The 19636-nt window shown below is 36.6% G+C and overlaps 1 protein-coding gene across 2 annotated transcripts in view; it reads right to left on the reverse strand.

Annotated features, from left to right (window-relative positions):
- MYO3B (myosin IIIB) overlaps window positions 1-19636 on the reverse strand; it is a gene marked incomplete at its 5' end in the record, with an annotated part of 256357 nt that overhangs the window by 153825 nt on the left and 82896 nt on the right. Inside the window, 7 exons of one of the 2 annotated variants that reach the window (XM_080600926.1) lie at window positions 581-679; window positions 1086-1288; window positions 2005-2088; window positions 4780-4884; window positions 5778-5894; window positions 6759-6855; window positions 16956-17111. In XM_080600926.1, coding sequence (XP_080457052.1) covers window positions 581-679; window positions 1086-1288; window positions 2005-2088; window positions 4780-4884; window positions 5778-5894; window positions 6759-6855; window positions 16956-17111 — 861 coding nt within the window. Of the gene's footprint in view, window positions 1-580; window positions 680-1085; window positions 1289-2004; window positions 2089-4779; window positions 4885-5777; window positions 5895-6758; window positions 6856-16955; window positions 17112-18698; window positions 19337-19636 lie in introns of those variants that run through there. The other variant, XM_080600928.1, reaches the window with a different exon arrangement.

The raw sequence follows: 19636 nt of genomic DNA on the forward strand, positions 1-19636 counted from the left end.
AAGTAGAATAGGAGAAAGAAAGCACCAAACTAGCAGATATGCCAGTACAAACTTCAGTGACTTTAATGTAACAGCATCAGCAAATGGAAAGAACATTTATTGAAATATCTTCCAATTAAATATTTTCATGCTAATTCATAAGAAGTTTTAATTTTTGTTACACTAACTTTTGCTTATACTTTGTTAATATCTGTTCATAGCATTACTAACATTTTATACACGCACACCCTCACCCAATATAGATCAGATGCTCTCCAAGTAAAAATGTCTATCAAAAAACACAACTGCAAAATATATTTGGGGTTCTCTGAAGTATTACAAGAAAGCATGAGGTGACTGTCCTGATCTGAAAATAGGACAGAATATTTACATAATAATGAGATTGTTTCTTCCTTCTCTTTAAATGGTTCAAGTTCTCATACAAATAATATAATTCTTTATTGTCCATCCTTTTCTTTGCTTGGGAGGATTAAAAAAGATCCTTAAGGGATGTAGAAGGATTAAGAGAGATTTTAAGGCATCATACTGAAAGCAAGAGCTGATCAATAGCTAATTACAATGAATAGTTAAAACAAGTTACCTAGGAGGCTTTTTTTCAGGAAGTCTATATTCAGAAAGTTTCTTCTGATGATAAAGGCCAGCATAAATATAATAAAATATATGGAAATTTTTCTCTCCCCTGGAAATAAAAAAAGTATTTCTATAAAGCACAGATGTTTATACTTGCAGTATCTTGTACAAGGAAAAGTGGAAATCCTTATTGTGAGCTAATTGAGTAGGTAGCAAATATCCCACTTGTTTTAATGGTGTAAGATCAGTGCCAATAACAGTGAAAGCCTAAAGACAACTATTTCAACTGTGAAACACAGAATACCCAGCCAATCACAATATTTCTCCAAAGAATGGAACAGGTCTGGCTTCCAATCCAAAAGAACTTTACTACTCTTTTCATTATTGTACTGTATAAAGGACTAGCACTTTAGTAGAAGACACTACTGAAAGCATTTAAAATAAGGGTTTTTGCAGAATTAAACAGAATCCAAACATTACATAAATGTGAAAGGACAGATGATTAGTACACTTACACAGCCTGTTTTATGACCCTTGATTTTTCAAGTAGATACTCAGAAATCTTTGCCCCCATTACAGCTCCTGTGGGAGTAAACATCATTTCCAGGTATTTTCCGAAGCGACTTGAGTTGTCATTGATGGCAGTGCAGGCATTCCCAAATGCTTCAACCAGAGGATTCACCTGAAGAATTTTCTCACGCAAAGCACGGTTATTGGCCTTCACAGAACAGATACAGACCAGAAGGACCATTAAAAGAATATATTGCTTACCCACAATCCAATTCCTGCCTCAGAAGCATAGCATCCCGTTATCATAACTTCTTATGGAGTTTGATACTCTGTTAACCTAATTACACAATAGGGCCATACACTGAAAAAGAAATGTCCTATTTGTTAAAAAAAAAAAAAAAAATTCTTCCTTCTCTGCAATTGTTCTGCCTCTGAAGCTTCATGAAACTTAGATAAAGCTCCCAAACCATCAAAAACTGAACAAGAAGAACATTAGCTAAGATTGGAATCATACTAATACATATACCACTTATGGTTAACCTTACACACTTATTTTCCCATTGATTTGCATTAGAATCATTATTCATTACATTTAAACATGTAAGAACTTCTAAGATCAGATCCAAAGCAAGATCTGTCATTCTTTATTGTATACATGAACAATGTCATAAACACTGTAGCTAACTATAAGCACTGAACATTTGGAATTTGTCACTTTCCCTTTAAAAGTATTGAGTGGCTTGGTGCAGGTTGTACTCTAATGGCTTGATTCAGTGCTCACAAATGCTTTGCTTGATTACTCTGTCCCTGACTCAAGTGGGAAAATTCACATGAACAGTTATATGTATTAAACATTAAATAAGAAGAAAATTTCAGGGGGTAGGGAGAATTTGTTCATAGTTTTACATGATTGGCTAGAAATACCTTTCCCAAGAAGGTCAAATGTTGGACGATCAGATGGGCACTTTCTGTCTTTCCAGCACCACTTTCCCCACTGATGATAATGCACTGAACACACAAACAAAACAGTAAGTGCACAGCTCGCAGCATGGTCAATAAATGGGTTTTCAGCTGTTACTGCTCCTGTCCATTATTTAACATTTAGTACCAAAACCGCAAAATACCTTATGGGTCAACTCTCTCAACTTCTTTCAGAAAGGAAAGATCAGTAGAGGCTGAGTGTAATCATTTCATAATTCCTTAGATCACTAAAATGCATCTTGCAATGCCTGACAAGAATGTGCATATGTGCAAAGGAGTGAGTGAAATTCTATGCACTAAGACATAAATGAGTGACCATGTCTACAAGCTAACATACACTGTGCACACAGGCAGCTTGTTGCAAATACTCAGAACTCCAAAGATTGCCACAGCTAGTTGATGTAACATAATTCAACAGTGCATCTGAGCTCACTTCATTGAGTTCATTTGAATTAACATGAAATACAGGGCACAGCTGTACTTAATATACTCACCAAAAGTCTGCTTCTGGCTTTAAAAATTATTTTAAGGTTTGCTGCTGTGTAGAGAGATTATCCTGTAAGTGATGCTGATATTCAGGCTAAAACAACAGACTGACATCTAAACATTTCAGAAAAATATGCATCTGTTCATTGGGTGATTCTGAGAGAACATGCCCATGTTATTCCTGAGTTGGCAGACTGTATGTAACATGGTATTTTATAGGTTCTCCAAAGGCTTACAAACTCGGGGATTAGCTGGAAGCATCTGAATTACTTGATAATCTGCTTTCTGCTGGTATGTTTCATGAATGAAATGGAAGGCCAGTACACCTGGAATGTCAGTTCAGAGCTGAAGTGCGAACACTTCAGGTCACAGCAAGCATGAATTCTAATGCTATTTCTTATTTTCCAGTTTTTCATGTGCCCTACAGATCGCCAGTGCAAATATTAGTCTACTTAAAGTACAGTATGAACTGACATAGGATAAATGTTAATGCCAAGCAATTGCATAGATTTGTAAATTTCTATGCAAACACATGAGACTTCCTTGCACCATACACTGACTCATGCAAGATTCTTTGCTGGGAAAAGAGATGAGATCCTAAAATACTTGACGCAATGATACTTGATACAGAACTGAGCTTTGTGAAGAGGTTTGAAAGAGACAGCAGTTCTCCAGACAACATTTCTGACACTCCTTTTTGACCAAGAGAAAGATTATCCATTCTCCCCTCCCCAGCCTGGAATATATGGAGGCATTCCAGCTCTTTTTTATTTACCATTCTCACTGTGAAATAGCCTTGCAAGACCAACCTATGCTGTTCCATAAAAAGCAATGCATACCAGTGGGGAGGTAAGTTATATAAAGTATATATATATATATATATATATATATATATATATATATATAAAAAAAGTACATGGAATAATTAGTGGGTATGTTAGGTACTACTAGACTCTGTGCTCCATGATAGATACTGCTGTGAAGTTTTCTTAGGAATCAGACATCCTGTGGTGTCTGATAGAAGGTGTGGACATTGACTCTACATAATGTTAGTGATATGACATTTGCAGCTCATTTCCTTAATTCTTGTCACGTATTTTTGTGTTACTTGGAAATACACAACCTAGTGATGGACCCACAGTGTTTTGATACCTAGAACTGTCTTAATCTACTTTACTAGAGGAGTCAAGTACAACAGCTTACACAGTTAAAGACCATGAGTTCTTGTAGAACTCATACTGGCCATATTTGACTTTAGCTTCACCAGAAATGTTAGACTTGGAGTCAGTTTTCAGGCTTCAAAGGAAAATGTAAGGGAAAGCTGAGTGGATAAACAAGCAGAGTTAAGTACATTTTTGATCTAGCTACAGTGTGCATCTAGCACACCCTAAAAAGAAGAGCCAGCATAACATTGCCCAGTTAATGGAGACAAACATACTCCTGTAGTCTTTTACAAGCGTAAAATAGCAAACTATACATGCCAGCAGGCATAGCCAGATGTCTGCAAATAATTTGCTGCCTCTGCATAAATGCAAATTACTTCTTGAAGAGGTAGGAAGGACATATAATATTAAAAATCTATAAAGTTAGCCTGATGGACTGACGACAAAACTATTTTTCTCTAAGTAATAATATATGTAAATAATTATTAGACCCCAATATCCGTGTACATACAGTACATCATGTTCAAAAGAGCGCAAAATTACAGTTTTAAGAATGCAATAAAAACGAACCTAACTTCTACAGCACAATATTTCATTCTCATTAAAATCATTGCTAGACTTGTGTCCTCATTACATTCATATTAGACCTATCCTTAATATAGTTTACTAAACAATGACTTGATGGTTTGTGTTTTTTGTGACTTGCAGTAAAAATAAATGATTATCCATTACTTGCTACTGTCTTTCTGCAATGGAAGAGCAGTTAAAACTCTGTTAACCTGCTACAGCATTGAGACCCCCCTATTTTACACAAGTATAAATAATTACAATACCTAGTGCAAGACAGGCTAGAATCAAAGTGTATTGCAATAGCCTGTGGTTGGTGTCAACTGCCAGAAGTTCATGTGTGTCTGGGAAACTATAATGGTCAGGTAACCCTTTTATTTGACCTATTCAACTTTGTGCTCTCTTTTATGTCACTGTCCCAACCTGACTAGATTTCTGCTCTGTTTTTCCTCATACAGGAATAAAAGGCTTAAAGAATAAAGTACAACATGAAGATTCTTACCTGATCTTTGCTGAATGTAACCATACTTTGGTAGGCAGCATCTGCAGAGGCAAATATGTGGGGGGGATTGGATGAACGCTTCACACCATGATAAAGCTTGGAGAACTAAGTTAAGAAAAAAAAAACAACCATAAGTCAGAATACCTAATTAAAATGTACAAATTAATTGTAAAATTAAGAATTGATACGGAAGATAATGACTATCTTCTGCCTACTAAACAGAAGGCAGTTGCCTGTTCTACCATGAAATTCACACTGAATCACCCAGCAGAGGAGTGGTAATTCTTGGCACTGACCACCTTCCAGAACACAAATTACAATACCTAAAATACAACTCAAAGTTGCCTTCACAAGATAGTCAAGAGAACTGTATCACAAGAAATACAATTACAAATACAAGCATTCAAGCAGGGAAATACCCAAGGTGAACCACAGAAACTGCGAAGAGTGAAACTGCAGAGTGAATCTGGAATCTGGTCCCTCTGCCTGCAGCCCTAATTTAGGCACCCTCAGCCACTAGGATTTATGGCTCCACCTCCCTTCATATTCATAAGGAATTAAGCTGCCTCTATCTTTACAGCATTTGATTCACTTGTTTCTTTTAGGCTGTAGCTGGTGGTACAGGACATGTAATAACCCAATAGTGAGAGCAACTGTTTAGAAAGCAACAGCCTCAGCATGAGGTGGTTCATATAACCATCTTCTGTTTCCTGGAAGAAAGTACTAAATGCCAGACAAGAACAGCAGTAGCTGGGGCAATATTCAGGCCTCCTGTGAAAGTTGTATCACCATGGGAAAAGCAACAAAATCAAACTACATTAAACTGAAAGAGGGGGAAAAAAAATAAATAAAAAAATAAAAGATTTGTAGCCACACATTTCTGAAGGAAGAAAAGGCTAGGGTTAGTCTGTGCTCCCATCATCATTTAAGTACTTTAGCCAGTGGTGTTAATAAAAAATGCAAAGTAAGTACTGTCCGCATCTTGGAGTCTCTCTTACCTGTGGAGAGTAAATGCTGAGATTCTGGAAGGGGTTTAAGGCTATTAAAATGTCTCCCACATAAGTATAAATTTGTAAGTCAGCATAGCGTTTCTGCAGCTGATGGATAATTGTATCCTGAGAAGATTACGGAAAAAGTTTGATTGTTAAGCAATATTTTTCCAGTCAAGATAATTTTTGTAAATATGCTGAGAACACTGATTAAGAAGTACTTATTATACATGTTATTATTTCTCAAACAGACATCACAAAACCAAACAAATATTTTCAAATTTCTCCCTAATATCATAAAACTAAGTTAAATGGCATATCCTATTGCCAGATAAGTATGCATTTTCCTATATCAGCCCAAGAAGTAAACTTCCTGAAGACAAAATGGCCATGCAGATTTTCTGCACTTCACAGTACGTTTCCATTTAATTTTTTATTTGACCGTAAAACAAGGATAATAATTTCTCAAGGATTAGATTTTAACTGGTAGTAAGAGACTGTTTTAAGCAGAATGCTAACATGATTTAGTATTACATCGTCTTCTCACTGGCATGCAGGTTAAGGATCCTCAGGAAAAAAAAAATTGCAGATAGTTTGCACATAGGTGTTATAATGAAATATGCAGCTGATGTTGTTTCACCACTTTTTATGCAGAAGTCGTAGATGTGTTACTCTACATAATTCAGTTCTAGAAGAGTCACTTAAATCAAAATCTTCATGACTAAATTTCTCATTTTAAGACACTTGCAAAATATTTTAAACTATCATCACTCGTATTTAACTTTTTCCCCATAAAAGGATTCACTGCTACTGCTTTTATGTCATTAATAAATAGAATATTAACAAAGTGATGATAGCAGATCAGTCACAAGACAATTCCTTTTCCATGCTGAGACAAAACCTTGCAAAAAAAGAGTTCTCATTCTGTTAAAAGAAACAGGGAAATGTGAGGCACAGTTGTCAGAAACTGCTGCTCAGACAGTACAGTACCTCATCTAGAACTTCTAGATTTACCAGATCATCATCCAGAGAGTACTTGTCAGCTCCATCCACATAGTAAGGTCTTCTAGTATGTATTCGTTCATGCCTGGAAGTTTGTTAGTAAAGCACCAGGGTTACAAAACTTGATCAAATACAGCAAATACAGAGGCAATGGGAGTCATGGGCGAGTGTTTTTGCCATGCAGAAAACTTAAGCATGCTCTCTGAAATACGCATTGTTTACTTGAAATACCCTTTCATAAAAGCAACACATCAGTTTGCTGTGCAGTGTAATATCCCTGTTTTCTTTCTCACAAGATATAATCCTGATATATTTATTAATGCTCACAGAAAAGATTTCTCTGTAGGCTTACTACTCCCCACTAATACTGAAAAGTATTTTAGAAATATCTTTTCCCTTCTTGACATAAGTTAATAAACTACCACTGATTAATTAAATCTTCCCCACCCCATGGTACCTAGTCTATAGTTTTATCATCTAATGAAGTTACAAGAAGTAATAAGTAGTATAAAATCCTCCTATTACCTTGTTGTATGACAAAGCACCTCCTCAGATGACCCTAGCTCTGGTCCAGAACATTTTTGAACCACAGCTGCCATCAGACTCTAAATTGTATGAATGTTCAGTCAGCTTGTCCTTAGAGATTTAAGCCACACAATAAGCAGCAAAGACAAACAGTCACATAACCCCTTTATAATCAGATTATGCTGAAGGAATCTTTGAAAATGCTGTGTATATGTTTTTAAACAGCACATCTTTTTGAAACAGGGACAAATCAAGACAGTGTAATATGTCTTCCACAGAGGGGGTGAAATATGAGTGCTGTAAGCACAACCAGGCTTTTCTTTACAACAAACATAATCAAAGCATAGTAGAAGGACACCCACTGAGATACAGTCTGCATCCTGCTGAGTAACATTTAGCATTGATCCTCAATGACAGTCCCTGACAGATTGTTTCTGCATTGGTTGCCATGTAGAAAGTATGAATCACATGCTCATACATCCAGAAGCAATGCTAAATATTGTATCAAGCAATAACAGAACGATAGCATAATGTGGCAGGAAATACTCTTTATCTATAATGTTGAAGGTTAAGATGAAGATGTAGCAGGTCTTTTTTCTTTAATCCTAAATTTACATAGTCATGGAATCCTGTTTGAAAAAATAAGCATCGAGGCTCTTGCTTTTGTCTCTTTATGTGCACTTCCACATGAACTTAGTAAGATTTCATTCAGTAAAGAGACTATTTTCATACCCAAGAGCTATTGTGTACAGAAGAATTATTGCCTGGAAAGTGTCTAACAAAGAGAAAAGTGTTAAGTATTTATTGATAATTGTGAACTACATTTAAAGATCTTCATTTTTTATGTCTATTTTTATTCATTTTTCTTGTTTACTTTTGGCAACTCTATGAGTTCTGGAAAACTACTCTGTAATGGTTTATTTGAATTGTAATTAAATAAAACTGTGCAATCTGTTTTGTCAGCTAGGATATAAAATACAAGGACCACAGCAGGTTTTGATGACAGTCCCGCTTATATTTTCCATCCTATGTCCCCAAACAGAAATGGTTGTTTCCTTGATGTACGTATGAAGAAAAGAAAGAAGAAGAACACACACAAAAAAACATGAAAGAGAAATTCTTGCAGTAGTTATTATTTCCAGTGGGCAGCATGGAGACAGTGTCAATTTGTCCAAAGTTCTATTCAATTAAATCCTCCATTTTTAGATTTTTGTTAGGTGCTTACACTATTCATGAACATTACACTGCTGACAAGCCAGATCCTCAAGGGAGTACGAACGCATGTAAGTGGCATAATGAACTACTGTTTTTCTAATTGTTGTTTCCATTTCAAAACAGAATTCAACCTTTTACTTCACAGCTGAGAAAAATATTATTAAAAATAATTTAAACCATTTAGAGATGGGAGCAGTTATCAGTCCACAAATAAAGCAAATATTTTAACAGTTGCTGGACTTCATGGAGATGTGACTAGCAAAGCAATGGCTAGACATTATAACTAATGTAACTAAACTGTGAGGATATTTTTTCTGGCATAAACCGTCATAACCACAATATTAAATTGCAACAAGATGCAAGTATGGATTTATCTACCAGAGGTGCAGGGAGGAGGGGGAAAGAGGGCACATCTAAACCTAAGCATCTCTAATTGCAGAATGGCTTTGCAATCTGTTATCTGATTGTGTATTAAACTCCTGCTGTTTGTTCTCCTTAAGTGATAAACGACTCAACTGTGTTATTGGAAAAGTATTTTGTTTTGTTTTAACTCTATGTAAATAAATAATTAAGGAAACTACTCTTAGTCAAATATGTAAACCAGATAACCTTTGTGCACATATTTCCTTGTGCTTAACTCATTTTCCTAAGTACATGATTAGGAAGAGGATATTAGGAGCATAACATCACATTAGCTTCAAATCTCCTGCTGTCCTCATCAGTTTTCTACTGACCCTAAGTCCTGCTGATATGTTGACAGAGTGGGAAGAAAGAATACAGACAGTAAGCTTTTATTATTTCTACAATTTTACATCAGACGTACACACTGCTTTTAAAGTATTTTCAAAACATTTCTTAAAAAGCAGAAGGAAACACTCTTAATTGGAGGAATAATTGTAATTTCTATTTTCGTCAACAGTGCAATTAACAGCCTTTTTTCAATTACTGCTAGATTCACAGAATGGTTTGGGTTGGAAGGGACCTTAAAGATCATCTAAGTCCAACTTGCCAAGTGCAAATTCTAAGCAAAAGGAAAATTGATAGTGTTAGCTTATTTGCCTTAAGGTTCCAGGAATGTTCTGATTCATATCCTGTAGGATGTAGTCTCTTCATTACAAAGTGGCATAATAGGGCTAGTCACTTAAGGTATCTAACCTTATAAAACCTAAAGAGCAGTATTAGGTTTATTCCAGAATTCTAGTGATGAGCATTCTCTTTTGAAAAAGGCTCTGTTCTCCCAAGCATTTTCCCTTCACCTTTTTATCACACAAAGATAGCTGGAGAGAGCTTTTTCAGATTTCGGAGGAGGAGCAAGTGGCAAGCAGCACTTCTCTTGTACTAGATGTCAGCCACAGTATTTGAAGTGCACTGTAAATAGCTATATGCTAATATGACCCTGCAATCAAGCTGATGATAGGGAAGGAAAAGCTAAATTGACCACAGATACTTCTAGATTGAAGAATCATCTTGCTGGCAGGTCCAGCCTGAGGATTAAAGCAGCACAGATCATGATTTTTTTTTGTTCTTTGGCAAGTCCCCCTCTCCAAGATAGCCTCCCTCTATCCCCAACATTCTTTTATAACAGTGCCTTTACTTTGGCCTCTTCATGCAGTTAAGTATTTGTTTACTGTTCTTCTAGGACTCACAAAAAAAAAACCAAAACTGTTTCTGTACTAGTTCTTCTTTAAGTTATTGCCAACTTTAAAATAATTTGTGCCCAAATAGAGATTTACAAGAAAAACACTCAACACGATGAGAGAGAAAAAATAGCAGTGAATGTGCTATTGTCACACAGAGAAGCACTACCTATTCCCTGTGCATTGCAAAAAGCAAATTTTGCTCCTGTACATCAGGTTTCAGCCTGGAATAAATTGTTGAAGCAAGGTCATAACAGAAACACTGACAAAGCCTTAATTACAACAATATAAAAGCTGTAGCTATAACAAACATCTGTGTAACCTGCAGAAAAAATACGTATACTGTAATCAGACCAAGGACTGCCTTTTGGGGCCCCAATTGCTTTGTAATTTTTTTCCTGTAATTTTTAACTATTTTTTAACAGTCATCTGATATGTGTACAGATGAAGGCTAGAAGTATTGCATTTAACCCACATTAAATCCTGTGTGTGCAGCATTTTACAACCAGAGAACTATTTCTGTTTCTGTTATTCTGAGTCCAAAGGAAATTACTGACTGAATGCAATCAACTTCCTTGCAGTTAATTGCTTTCAAACCTAAATGTGAGCTGGCAGAGAAGCTAGATATCTGGTTGTAAGAATTACTTCCTTGGATGGACTGCTGCTGTAATCCAGCTGGCTGACAGGAGGGGGGAAGCTGCCAAGCCACCATAGCCTCATCCTAATATCGGAGAAAGTACCCGGAACCTACCTGCCCTTCTCAAACTATTACATGTTTAGCTTTCTTTTTTCCATTTTTTTATGTTCTTTTTTACTTCCCTTTTTCCAAGCTTCTTCAGGTTTGGTTCATCTTGATGATAAGGTTAACTTTTTCTCCCTGAAAAATCCAAGGTTTCTTGAATGTTTGTTCCCCATTACAGTGGCACATTGACCTAGCATGATCCAGAACAGTGAACTATTTGCTGTCTACAGTAAACTTGTTAAAAAAAAAAAAAAAGAAAAAAACGCAACACTTATCTGCCCAAATGCTGAAGTTCTTTCATTCTTTTAAAAACTGAAAACAGAGGTTACTAGATCTTTTCCTGTTGATTCCTATGAAGAAGCCTATTTATAGAGGAACATAAAATACCAAGACTGTAGGAAAACATCCGAGATAAGAATAAGCCATGCCTGGAGTTCGCCTCTTCAAAGCTGCTGATAATTTGGAAACAGCCACTTTGAACCATACAACAAAAAGCATTTGATACTTAATAAAAATTGAATTTCAAACATAGAATCAATTCTAGGAATTTTACGCCAGGAGTTAATCACTTGAGGAAATATAACAGATTATTACTTTGCTGAGCTTCAGCTCTATGATATTTCATAGACAGGGATAACAAAACAAAAGTAGATGGCAGTTGATAATTTTTAGGCATTATTAAAACTGTTATAGACTTACCTACTGCATTTTGTATAGCTGCTCTAGGTTAGCTCTCCCTAAAGAATACATAGACATACAAATGAAACATAGCTCGTACCTATACTAGAAATAATGTCCATTACTTTATCACCTTCTAAGAGAAGAAATCCTACAACAGATCTTCCAAAGCTCCTTTTACGTTGTTCTTGGACCTCTATGTAATAGTTTTCAATAAGAACAGTTTCTAAGATTTTGAAAAATGATTTGTGAGAACGGCACCAAGGCAAAACTTTTTGAATGTATTCTGTAAAGACTCTTCCCTGCTTTCTTCTTCATTATATGTGTGGAAAGAAGGGTGTTAGTGCTGGGTTTTGTGAAACTGGCAACACCCCACCCATTTTCATTGCGATAGGAGATATCTGCATCTCATGCATAAAAATAATGTAGGGAAAAGTACTTAAAGCTGGTGGAAACGTCTCAAAGAGCATCCTTTTCATTAAAAAAAAAAAAAAGAGCTGGAGCAAGTGTTAATGTTTTTTTTGTTGTTGTTTTTGTTGTTTTTATTTTTTGCATTTAAAAAGTGTTAACTTTTACTAGCACAAACCTTTTTGTTTCAGTTATTAATTTCTCACATAAAGGAAATAGAGTGTGAATCTGTCTCTAGCAGGTTACCTCATGGCAAAGGGAGATGGCAAAACAATATCTTTGTCAGAAACAAACTGATGATAGCAACAAATGTCTGTTAGTAGGCTCTTCTCAGCAAACCCAGCAAAGAGCTCCTTTAGTTCAGATGGAAGACAAGCTGTGCTGATCTTAAGTCTAACTATACCACACTCAAAGAAGTTTACAAATGAAGAATGAAAGAAAAATTACGGAGGAGTTTCAGGCTGTGGCTGCAAAGGTCAGACCAGATGATCCTGTCAAAAGGTGACAGCTTGCTTCTTTCTACCTGTATCATCCCTTACTTTTGGTCACTTGAGATAATTCCTCCTTTACTTCAGCTATATCAGCCAAGGAACCCCCTCTCTGCAATCTCTAACACAGTAAAAAAATCATCTGTATGTTTCCACTGGCTTAGTTTTCTTCTTAGTTTTTTCTTCTACTTCAGAAGGTTCAGAAGTTCAGGAGGTTTTGATAACCATTGGAGCTGAAATAAAAACAGCATCATGAGCTTGTTCCTGGAAGCTGTGGTAGAATGGGAGAAAGAAACCAGTTCTTTCCTTTTCAGTAGCAGTGAACTGCTGTATCAGCTCTCCACATCTCTCCATTATACCCTCCGGACATACTTTGATGAGAAAGTTGAGCTGCGATTTAAAAATTCTTTGCCAAAGAAAATGATCTGGTTCCCTTTTCTGACTTCTGTGGCTTCCCCTCCTCTCTTGCACCAGCTCCACCTAGTCTTCAACCCCTCGATGAGTCAGATACACTCAATAACCCAGGAGAAAAGCAGTCCTGTTTTAATTTGGCTTTGCCAGGCTGGCTGTCTCTGCTAGTTCTCTGAACTCAGTCAGCTCCCTGGCAGGTCAGACAAGCCCCACAGCTAACACAGCAAGAATATGGGGTGAGGAAACCGGGACTTGACAATGAGCTGAGCCCATTTGTGAAGCCAGGCTTTGAGTTAAAGTCACTAATGTATTTCAGGACAGATCTTTGGCCACAGTACCATAAAGCAATGGGAAATAAATCCACAGTGTTGATAAAGGTTCCCTCAGAGCAGGCGGAATTGCCTCCTGGACATAAATTACACCCATAAAGGATATTCTAGGCCAAAGTGAGCAAGCCTGTGCTGGGAGACATTCAAATGAGACCAACACATAGCCGTGATGCAGCTAGAATATCCCAAAAGGTCCTGGTAAGCGGAATGTCACTCAGAGCTCCTAGAACAAATGGGTGTGACTGAAGTGTCATGCCAGTGCTCTGACTGCCATTACATTTTGTGCATAGGCGAGTAAATCTGACTTGGAGCTGCCTCAGACTTGTCTGGGAACTTGGAAGCTGGGAAAGTGGCTTAGAAATACCTTCATACCCCCTTTCCCTGCATTATCTAGATCTTGTGTTCAGGTACCTGCTTAGCCCTTTATGCATATATTATTTAAATATAGTTTTTTTAAAAAGGAAGAAAAAGGACATTTAAGTTGTCTTGTATAGGTTATTTGTCTCTAATAGCACTCTAACATTCTCAGAGTAACAGAAAGCTATGTTGTGAATTGAAATGCATCTGATTATACTTACATTAATGTAAATCAAGAGTAAATCTGTCAAAGCTAGAAAATCGACTGTATGCTTAGCTTAGACCCAGTTACACACTGTTACCTGCAAACACACCTTTGCAATCAGCGTGGAAATGCCACTAAAGTAACTGCCACTTAAACAGCCTGAACATGCACATCACCTGGCAAGGGAAAAGTGATTATATAACCTGTCTACTCAAACCTTTTCTCACAGACAGGGGTGCCATTAGAAAAGATGGATCACACCAATCTAGCTAAACAGGTCAGTCCCTTTTGCACCTGCCATGAACTACCTCCCCTTCCTGAGCCTAACTAGCTCAACTACACTGGCAGAAAAATAATGCAAGTGACATTTTTTTAAAGTTTACATTATGTATATATTATATATAGTTATATTACATATTGATAGTTATTTTATAAACACATTAGACAGTTTTTTAAGGCTTTTCACTGCTACCATTTTTCCTAGGGGTTATATCTCTCTACTGCAGAGCCAAACTCTTTACTATTATCAGACTGTGTCTATACCTCTGGGTATAATTAGATGCTGGTTGGTTCTCTTGTAATAATCTTATGTTTATAGTCCAACATTAACTGACTGGTAGTAAGTACCTATTTAAAATTTAGAACTTTCTCACTTTCAGAATATAAAACTGCCATTTTCAGTCCTGGCTAGTTATAAGCAACTGAATGTAGGGCTTTACAACAGAAACGTTCAGCATTAAAGCAGCTAGCATTATGGAAGCCCAGCACTTCTTAATATTAGACACTGTTTTCAGATGCTCCTAGTCTTCAAAACTGCAATATTTTCAATTTATTTTTTTATTTACTAAGGCGTTCCTTAGAATACAAGCAAACCTTTGGAAATGTTTTGAGATTCTTTCTACAAAGCAGCTAAGACCCCACTTTTTGGCACACACACTTGGTGTTTTGCATGGATATGCTTTTGCAGTGCTACTAAATTTTTCCCAATTTGATCAAGTTACAAATATTTGAAAAAATCAGTGCTTCATCATTCTGAACAATATGTTGTATATTTCAATGGTAAAGCTCACTAAATTTTTGTTCTCACTGAGCATGCTCTCAGCCTTGATCAAAGTGGGTCAGTGCTTCAAAGAACAAGAAGCTAGCAGTAGTACTGTAGTAAAAGGCTACAGTGATCAAAAAAATCAGAAACACATTCTGTCTCTTCTCCTGTTAGGAAAGGCTGAGAGAACTGGGCCTGTTCAGAGAAGTCTCAAGAGGGACCTTATTAATGTATGCAAATACCTGAGAGGAGGGTGCAGAGAAGATGGAGCCAGGCTCTTTTCAGTGGTGCCCAGGGACAGGGTAAGAGGCAATGGGCACAAACTGAAAAACAGGAGGACCCATCTGAACTCCAGGAAACACTTCTTTACTGTGAGGATGGCCAGGCACTGATACATGCTGTCCAGAGAGGCTGTGGAGTCTCCCTCCTTGAGATATTCAAAAGCCATCCGGGCATGGTGCTGAGCAGCCGGCTCTGGGTGTCCCTGCTTGAGCAAGGGAGTTGGCCCAGATGACCTCCAGAGGTCCCTTACAACCCAAAACATGTGATTCTATGATTCTTTAATAGCAGTTGTACAGTATATTGGCTTCAAAGTGAAGGTAAAAGATGACTATTTCTCCAGTAGCCTAACCTTGCCTCCTCTCTTAGCATTGACTGGCACTGGCAGATGTCCTCTAGTTCAGAGGCATGGCTAAAAGCAAAATGACAATGAGTATGCTGAGAGCAGGGCTTTAGGAGTAGAAGTGAAACTATAGCAGAACTGGGAAAGGTGAACTCAGTGATGTGAAAGAGCAAGTGGTCTGCAAGCTACATTATTAGTTTATGGACAGACTTGGGAAAATAAATGCTGGCTTGGTCTTGATTCCTTCTCACCCCACATTATGGAGACAGATACCAAAGAGATTTGTCGGAAAACCATGAGGAATCCATTTCAGAGCTTCTCTTAGCACAAGGATCATTCCATTCTTTGTATCTTCTATTTAGTCAAAAGCTGGGAAAATTCCAATATCTTTTTTGCCATCCAACCCACAGCTATAGTAGTCTATCTGTGAGGAGTTACACGGGGGAGATCCACTCAGGAGGAAAGACCCAGCAGAAACCTGTAGTGTAACACTGGCATAGCTCCCTCACTCACAGTAAGCAGTTCCTAGTATGCATTTCCAGTGGGGGGGTGCAGGGAGAACAAGCTAGGAGTCAGTTTCACCTTGAAACTGTACTTATAGCTATTCCTTTATTTTAACTTGTACATTTTTGTTTGTGCTTCTAGCATTTAAGCTACAGAATCTAATGGCATATAAGCATATACATGTTTATGACTTATGAATCATGACATTTAATTTTCTTCATCAACATTAGTAGGTGTTTGTTTATAATAACGGGCCAGAACTTATCTCATGCTAGACAAATTTCGTATTACAGAATGATTGCTGAGCTTGGGAAGGTGTGCTCATTTGCATTTAATTCTTTTTTGAAACAGTGAAATTCTGCCACCCTCTGGACAGCAACTAAACTAAGATATTTAGTAAGCCTCAAAAGTAAAAAACAAACAAACAAACAAAAACCTCACTGTTGCTGATGAACATTCATTGCTTTTTAAGCACATATTTAAATTAATTACTAGGCTGAATGAAAAATAGCAGTTATTATTAAACCAAAGACAAAACAATTATTTTAAGTACTGAATAATCTACTTACTAATAGCATTAATCAAAAAACACACTTTAAAGTGTTCCATTATTAACCTTTTCTAGCAGTCACTTCATTGTTCACTGTTGTATTTCTAAAGATCTGCTACCAAAATATATCTTTCATCATGCCAACAGGTATTTCCTCAAACCAGAGCATTCTGAGATTAAGCCAAAAGCAAAAACATATAAAATTAGAATTCAGTGGGAAAAAGAAGGCTAAGGAGAGTTTGTATCATGACTGATCAAAGTAGCTTTAAAAGCTATCCATGGGAAAGTATGTTTCTTGCATTCACATGGCATACAGCTAGTATGCCTGCTAGTATTACTGTTAGTAATATTGCTAGTCAATACATTCATATGATCATTTGAAACAGTAAATATCTGGGCATTCAAAGTTTCAAATTTTGCTTCCAGGATTAGTGGGAGGAAGGATAGCTGCTGCATGTGTGTTGTACAGTACCTCGTTTTGGCTACGGAGCCTAGCCGCTGCTGTTCTTGGATGAGTTCGGCCAGCTGTTTTTGCAGAGACATATCTTTACCATGTACTTGTTTAATAAACGGGTGCTCCAAAAGGTGGGTGACTGAAGGACGCTTTTCAAAATCCTTGATAAGACACCTGTGACAGAGAAATAGCAGTCTTATGCAATGATGATATTTCATTACAGCGTGATTTGAGCTGGCTTACTGTGTGGTTGTTATAGTAGTTTCCTTTTCCACAAATCTGAGTTCCTTAGTATGCAAACAGACTTCTCCTATATATTGGAATAAATCTGACATAAAATACTTAAAGTGAATTCACCCTACAACTATACTAGTATAAAGGTTATGAATTTTACCTTATTTCAATCTTTTTTTTAAAAACGGTAACTAGCTTATTATGAAAAAAAGTCATTGCATCTTGTTAGTATTGTACAGTTAATATATACTAAACATAACCTAAGATAAATAGGCAATATTTCATTCACTTCAATTTTCTACCTAGTCTCCAATGACAGTTATAATAAAGAACCGCAGGACATTGCCTAATGAAAACCACAACTGAAACTTGCGATACAACACCAGTCAGAACAATTTGATATAAAGATTTGTTCTGTGTTTAAAATGAATGTTTCAGATAGAGCTTCTATACCACGATGGTGTTAGCATAAGAATCATAGAAAATTCTGTAAACCCTTTTATTTCAGACTGGAAAAGAAATGAATGAGTCAGATTTAAATGCTAGCCAGGGTTCCAAAGTTGTCTTTGGGACAGAAACAGGTGATCAAGTAATGATTAAAGAGATGCATCCTATTAGATTAGCATGAAGTGTCATATTAATTTATATAATAAAAATTTAAAATTGAGGACGCCATGATTAAACTAAAATTTTCTTCTGTACAATAAAGCTGAAATAATACTGCTCAAACAGAAGAATGATCTAACAGGATCAGATTGCTTTAAAGTACCCTCTAATTCCTCTTTACATTAAAGTATTCTGTTTCTTTTGCTCAAATAAAAACAATGATAACAATCAAGCATGAGAGAAAAGCTGCAATTCAACATACGTCTCCCTCCCAGCAACTAATATTTCAGCGAATCATAGCCCAAGATGAGGTTATTTGATGAGACATATTCATGCTATATACTTCACAATTACATTTCATATTTGCTGCTATTAACTGACACATCTAAAGTACTTCCTTATCAGGGCCAAATATCTCAAACAAAAATTATCTTTTTACCCAAAAATTCATTGAAACTTTAATGTCTTTTAGAATAACAGATATTCTAGCAGTATCAATACAAAACTTAAATATATATATATATATAAAATATCATACACATTAACTGACTTCAAATATTATCAAGCACTTTAGCAAACAAATAAAGTTTAGCCTCACCTCAAATACTTTACTGAAGCCTAAAGTCTGGTCTTAAAATGATCCTGCAATGTCTTTGGACATAACTTTAATACTTTAGGTTCCTGAAAACCATTTTCTCAGCCTCTTCTTGCTACATCTAGTCCAGAAAAGACAGTCTGTAAAATCTGCTGTCAGTTTTGGTGAGTTTCGCAATTGGTTAGAACTGAAGCCTCCCAATAGAAGACTAAACTAACAGAACGTGCTTTATCTCCATCCCTCTGAGTGCAAGGCTATAAATACCACTCCTGTCCTCCCATGAAGAGAGATCCATCATTAGCCTTTAACAGGTTCATGTCCCCCCCCAGCCCTCACACATACTTTTCTTGCTGTCATCCATGGTCTTTAAAAGTCAATACACCCACACAGACAATACAGTCCGTGCCAATCCTGGTTAAATTTATGTGTTTCCTGAGAAAAAGGAAAAAAGCATTTGAAAAGAAAGATACCATTAATCAAGACAGGCAATGGAAAAAAAATACAAAACCATACAAAAATCATGGATTGATGACAAGTGTCTGAAGTGGGTATGTCATTCTGAAAAGCTCATACACTCATGATTTTTACCATTCTAACAGTAACTACAAATTCTTTTCATTGATACTACATTATTAATATATAAATACTCGTTTCATTTGAATACATCTGGAGCATTACAGTGAAGATACAGCAGCAGTTACTTTTTAGACAATTGAAAGTTGAGTTTAAATGGAATCTCTTCAAGAAATTACAGATTTCCACATAGAACACCTTGAGAGTATAAAAAACTTCTATCCTGTGGTATGCATTTATTACAACAAATTTTGCTCTGAGCTCAGGACCAATGCACCCCCAAAGATACCCTATGGACAAGATCCAGAAGTTGCAAGAGAATTTCTTCCCATACAGATGGTTCCTACATGAATTATCCAGATGTCCAGGATACTGCATTTATTGAGGAAGTCTGAAAAGATGAGAAGGGAAACACTTTAGAGAAAGAAGTTCTTAGCTCCTCCATTATGTGCCTGAAACACTAGCTGTTTGGGTCTTGCATGTGTTTGAATGAGCATAGGTAAGTTCTGTCAGAGAGAGGGTCTTGAAAACTACTTGAGGTTTACTTTTGTTTCTGCTGCATGCTCTTGCTGTTCCCCTGCTGACTAGTCACTTTGCATGCAAGCTGCTCTTCTGCTTTGCAACTCTTCAAGCTTACATATAGTTTCATCTATAGTTTCATCTATATTGCAGCATTTCATTTCATGTGAAG

Source organism: Anser brachyrhynchus, assembly GCF_964034855.1.
Source record: "Anser brachyrhynchus genome assembly, chromosome: 7".
Taxonomy (NCBI): domain Eukaryota; kingdom Metazoa; phylum Chordata; class Aves; order Anseriformes; family Anatidae; genus Anser; species Anser brachyrhynchus.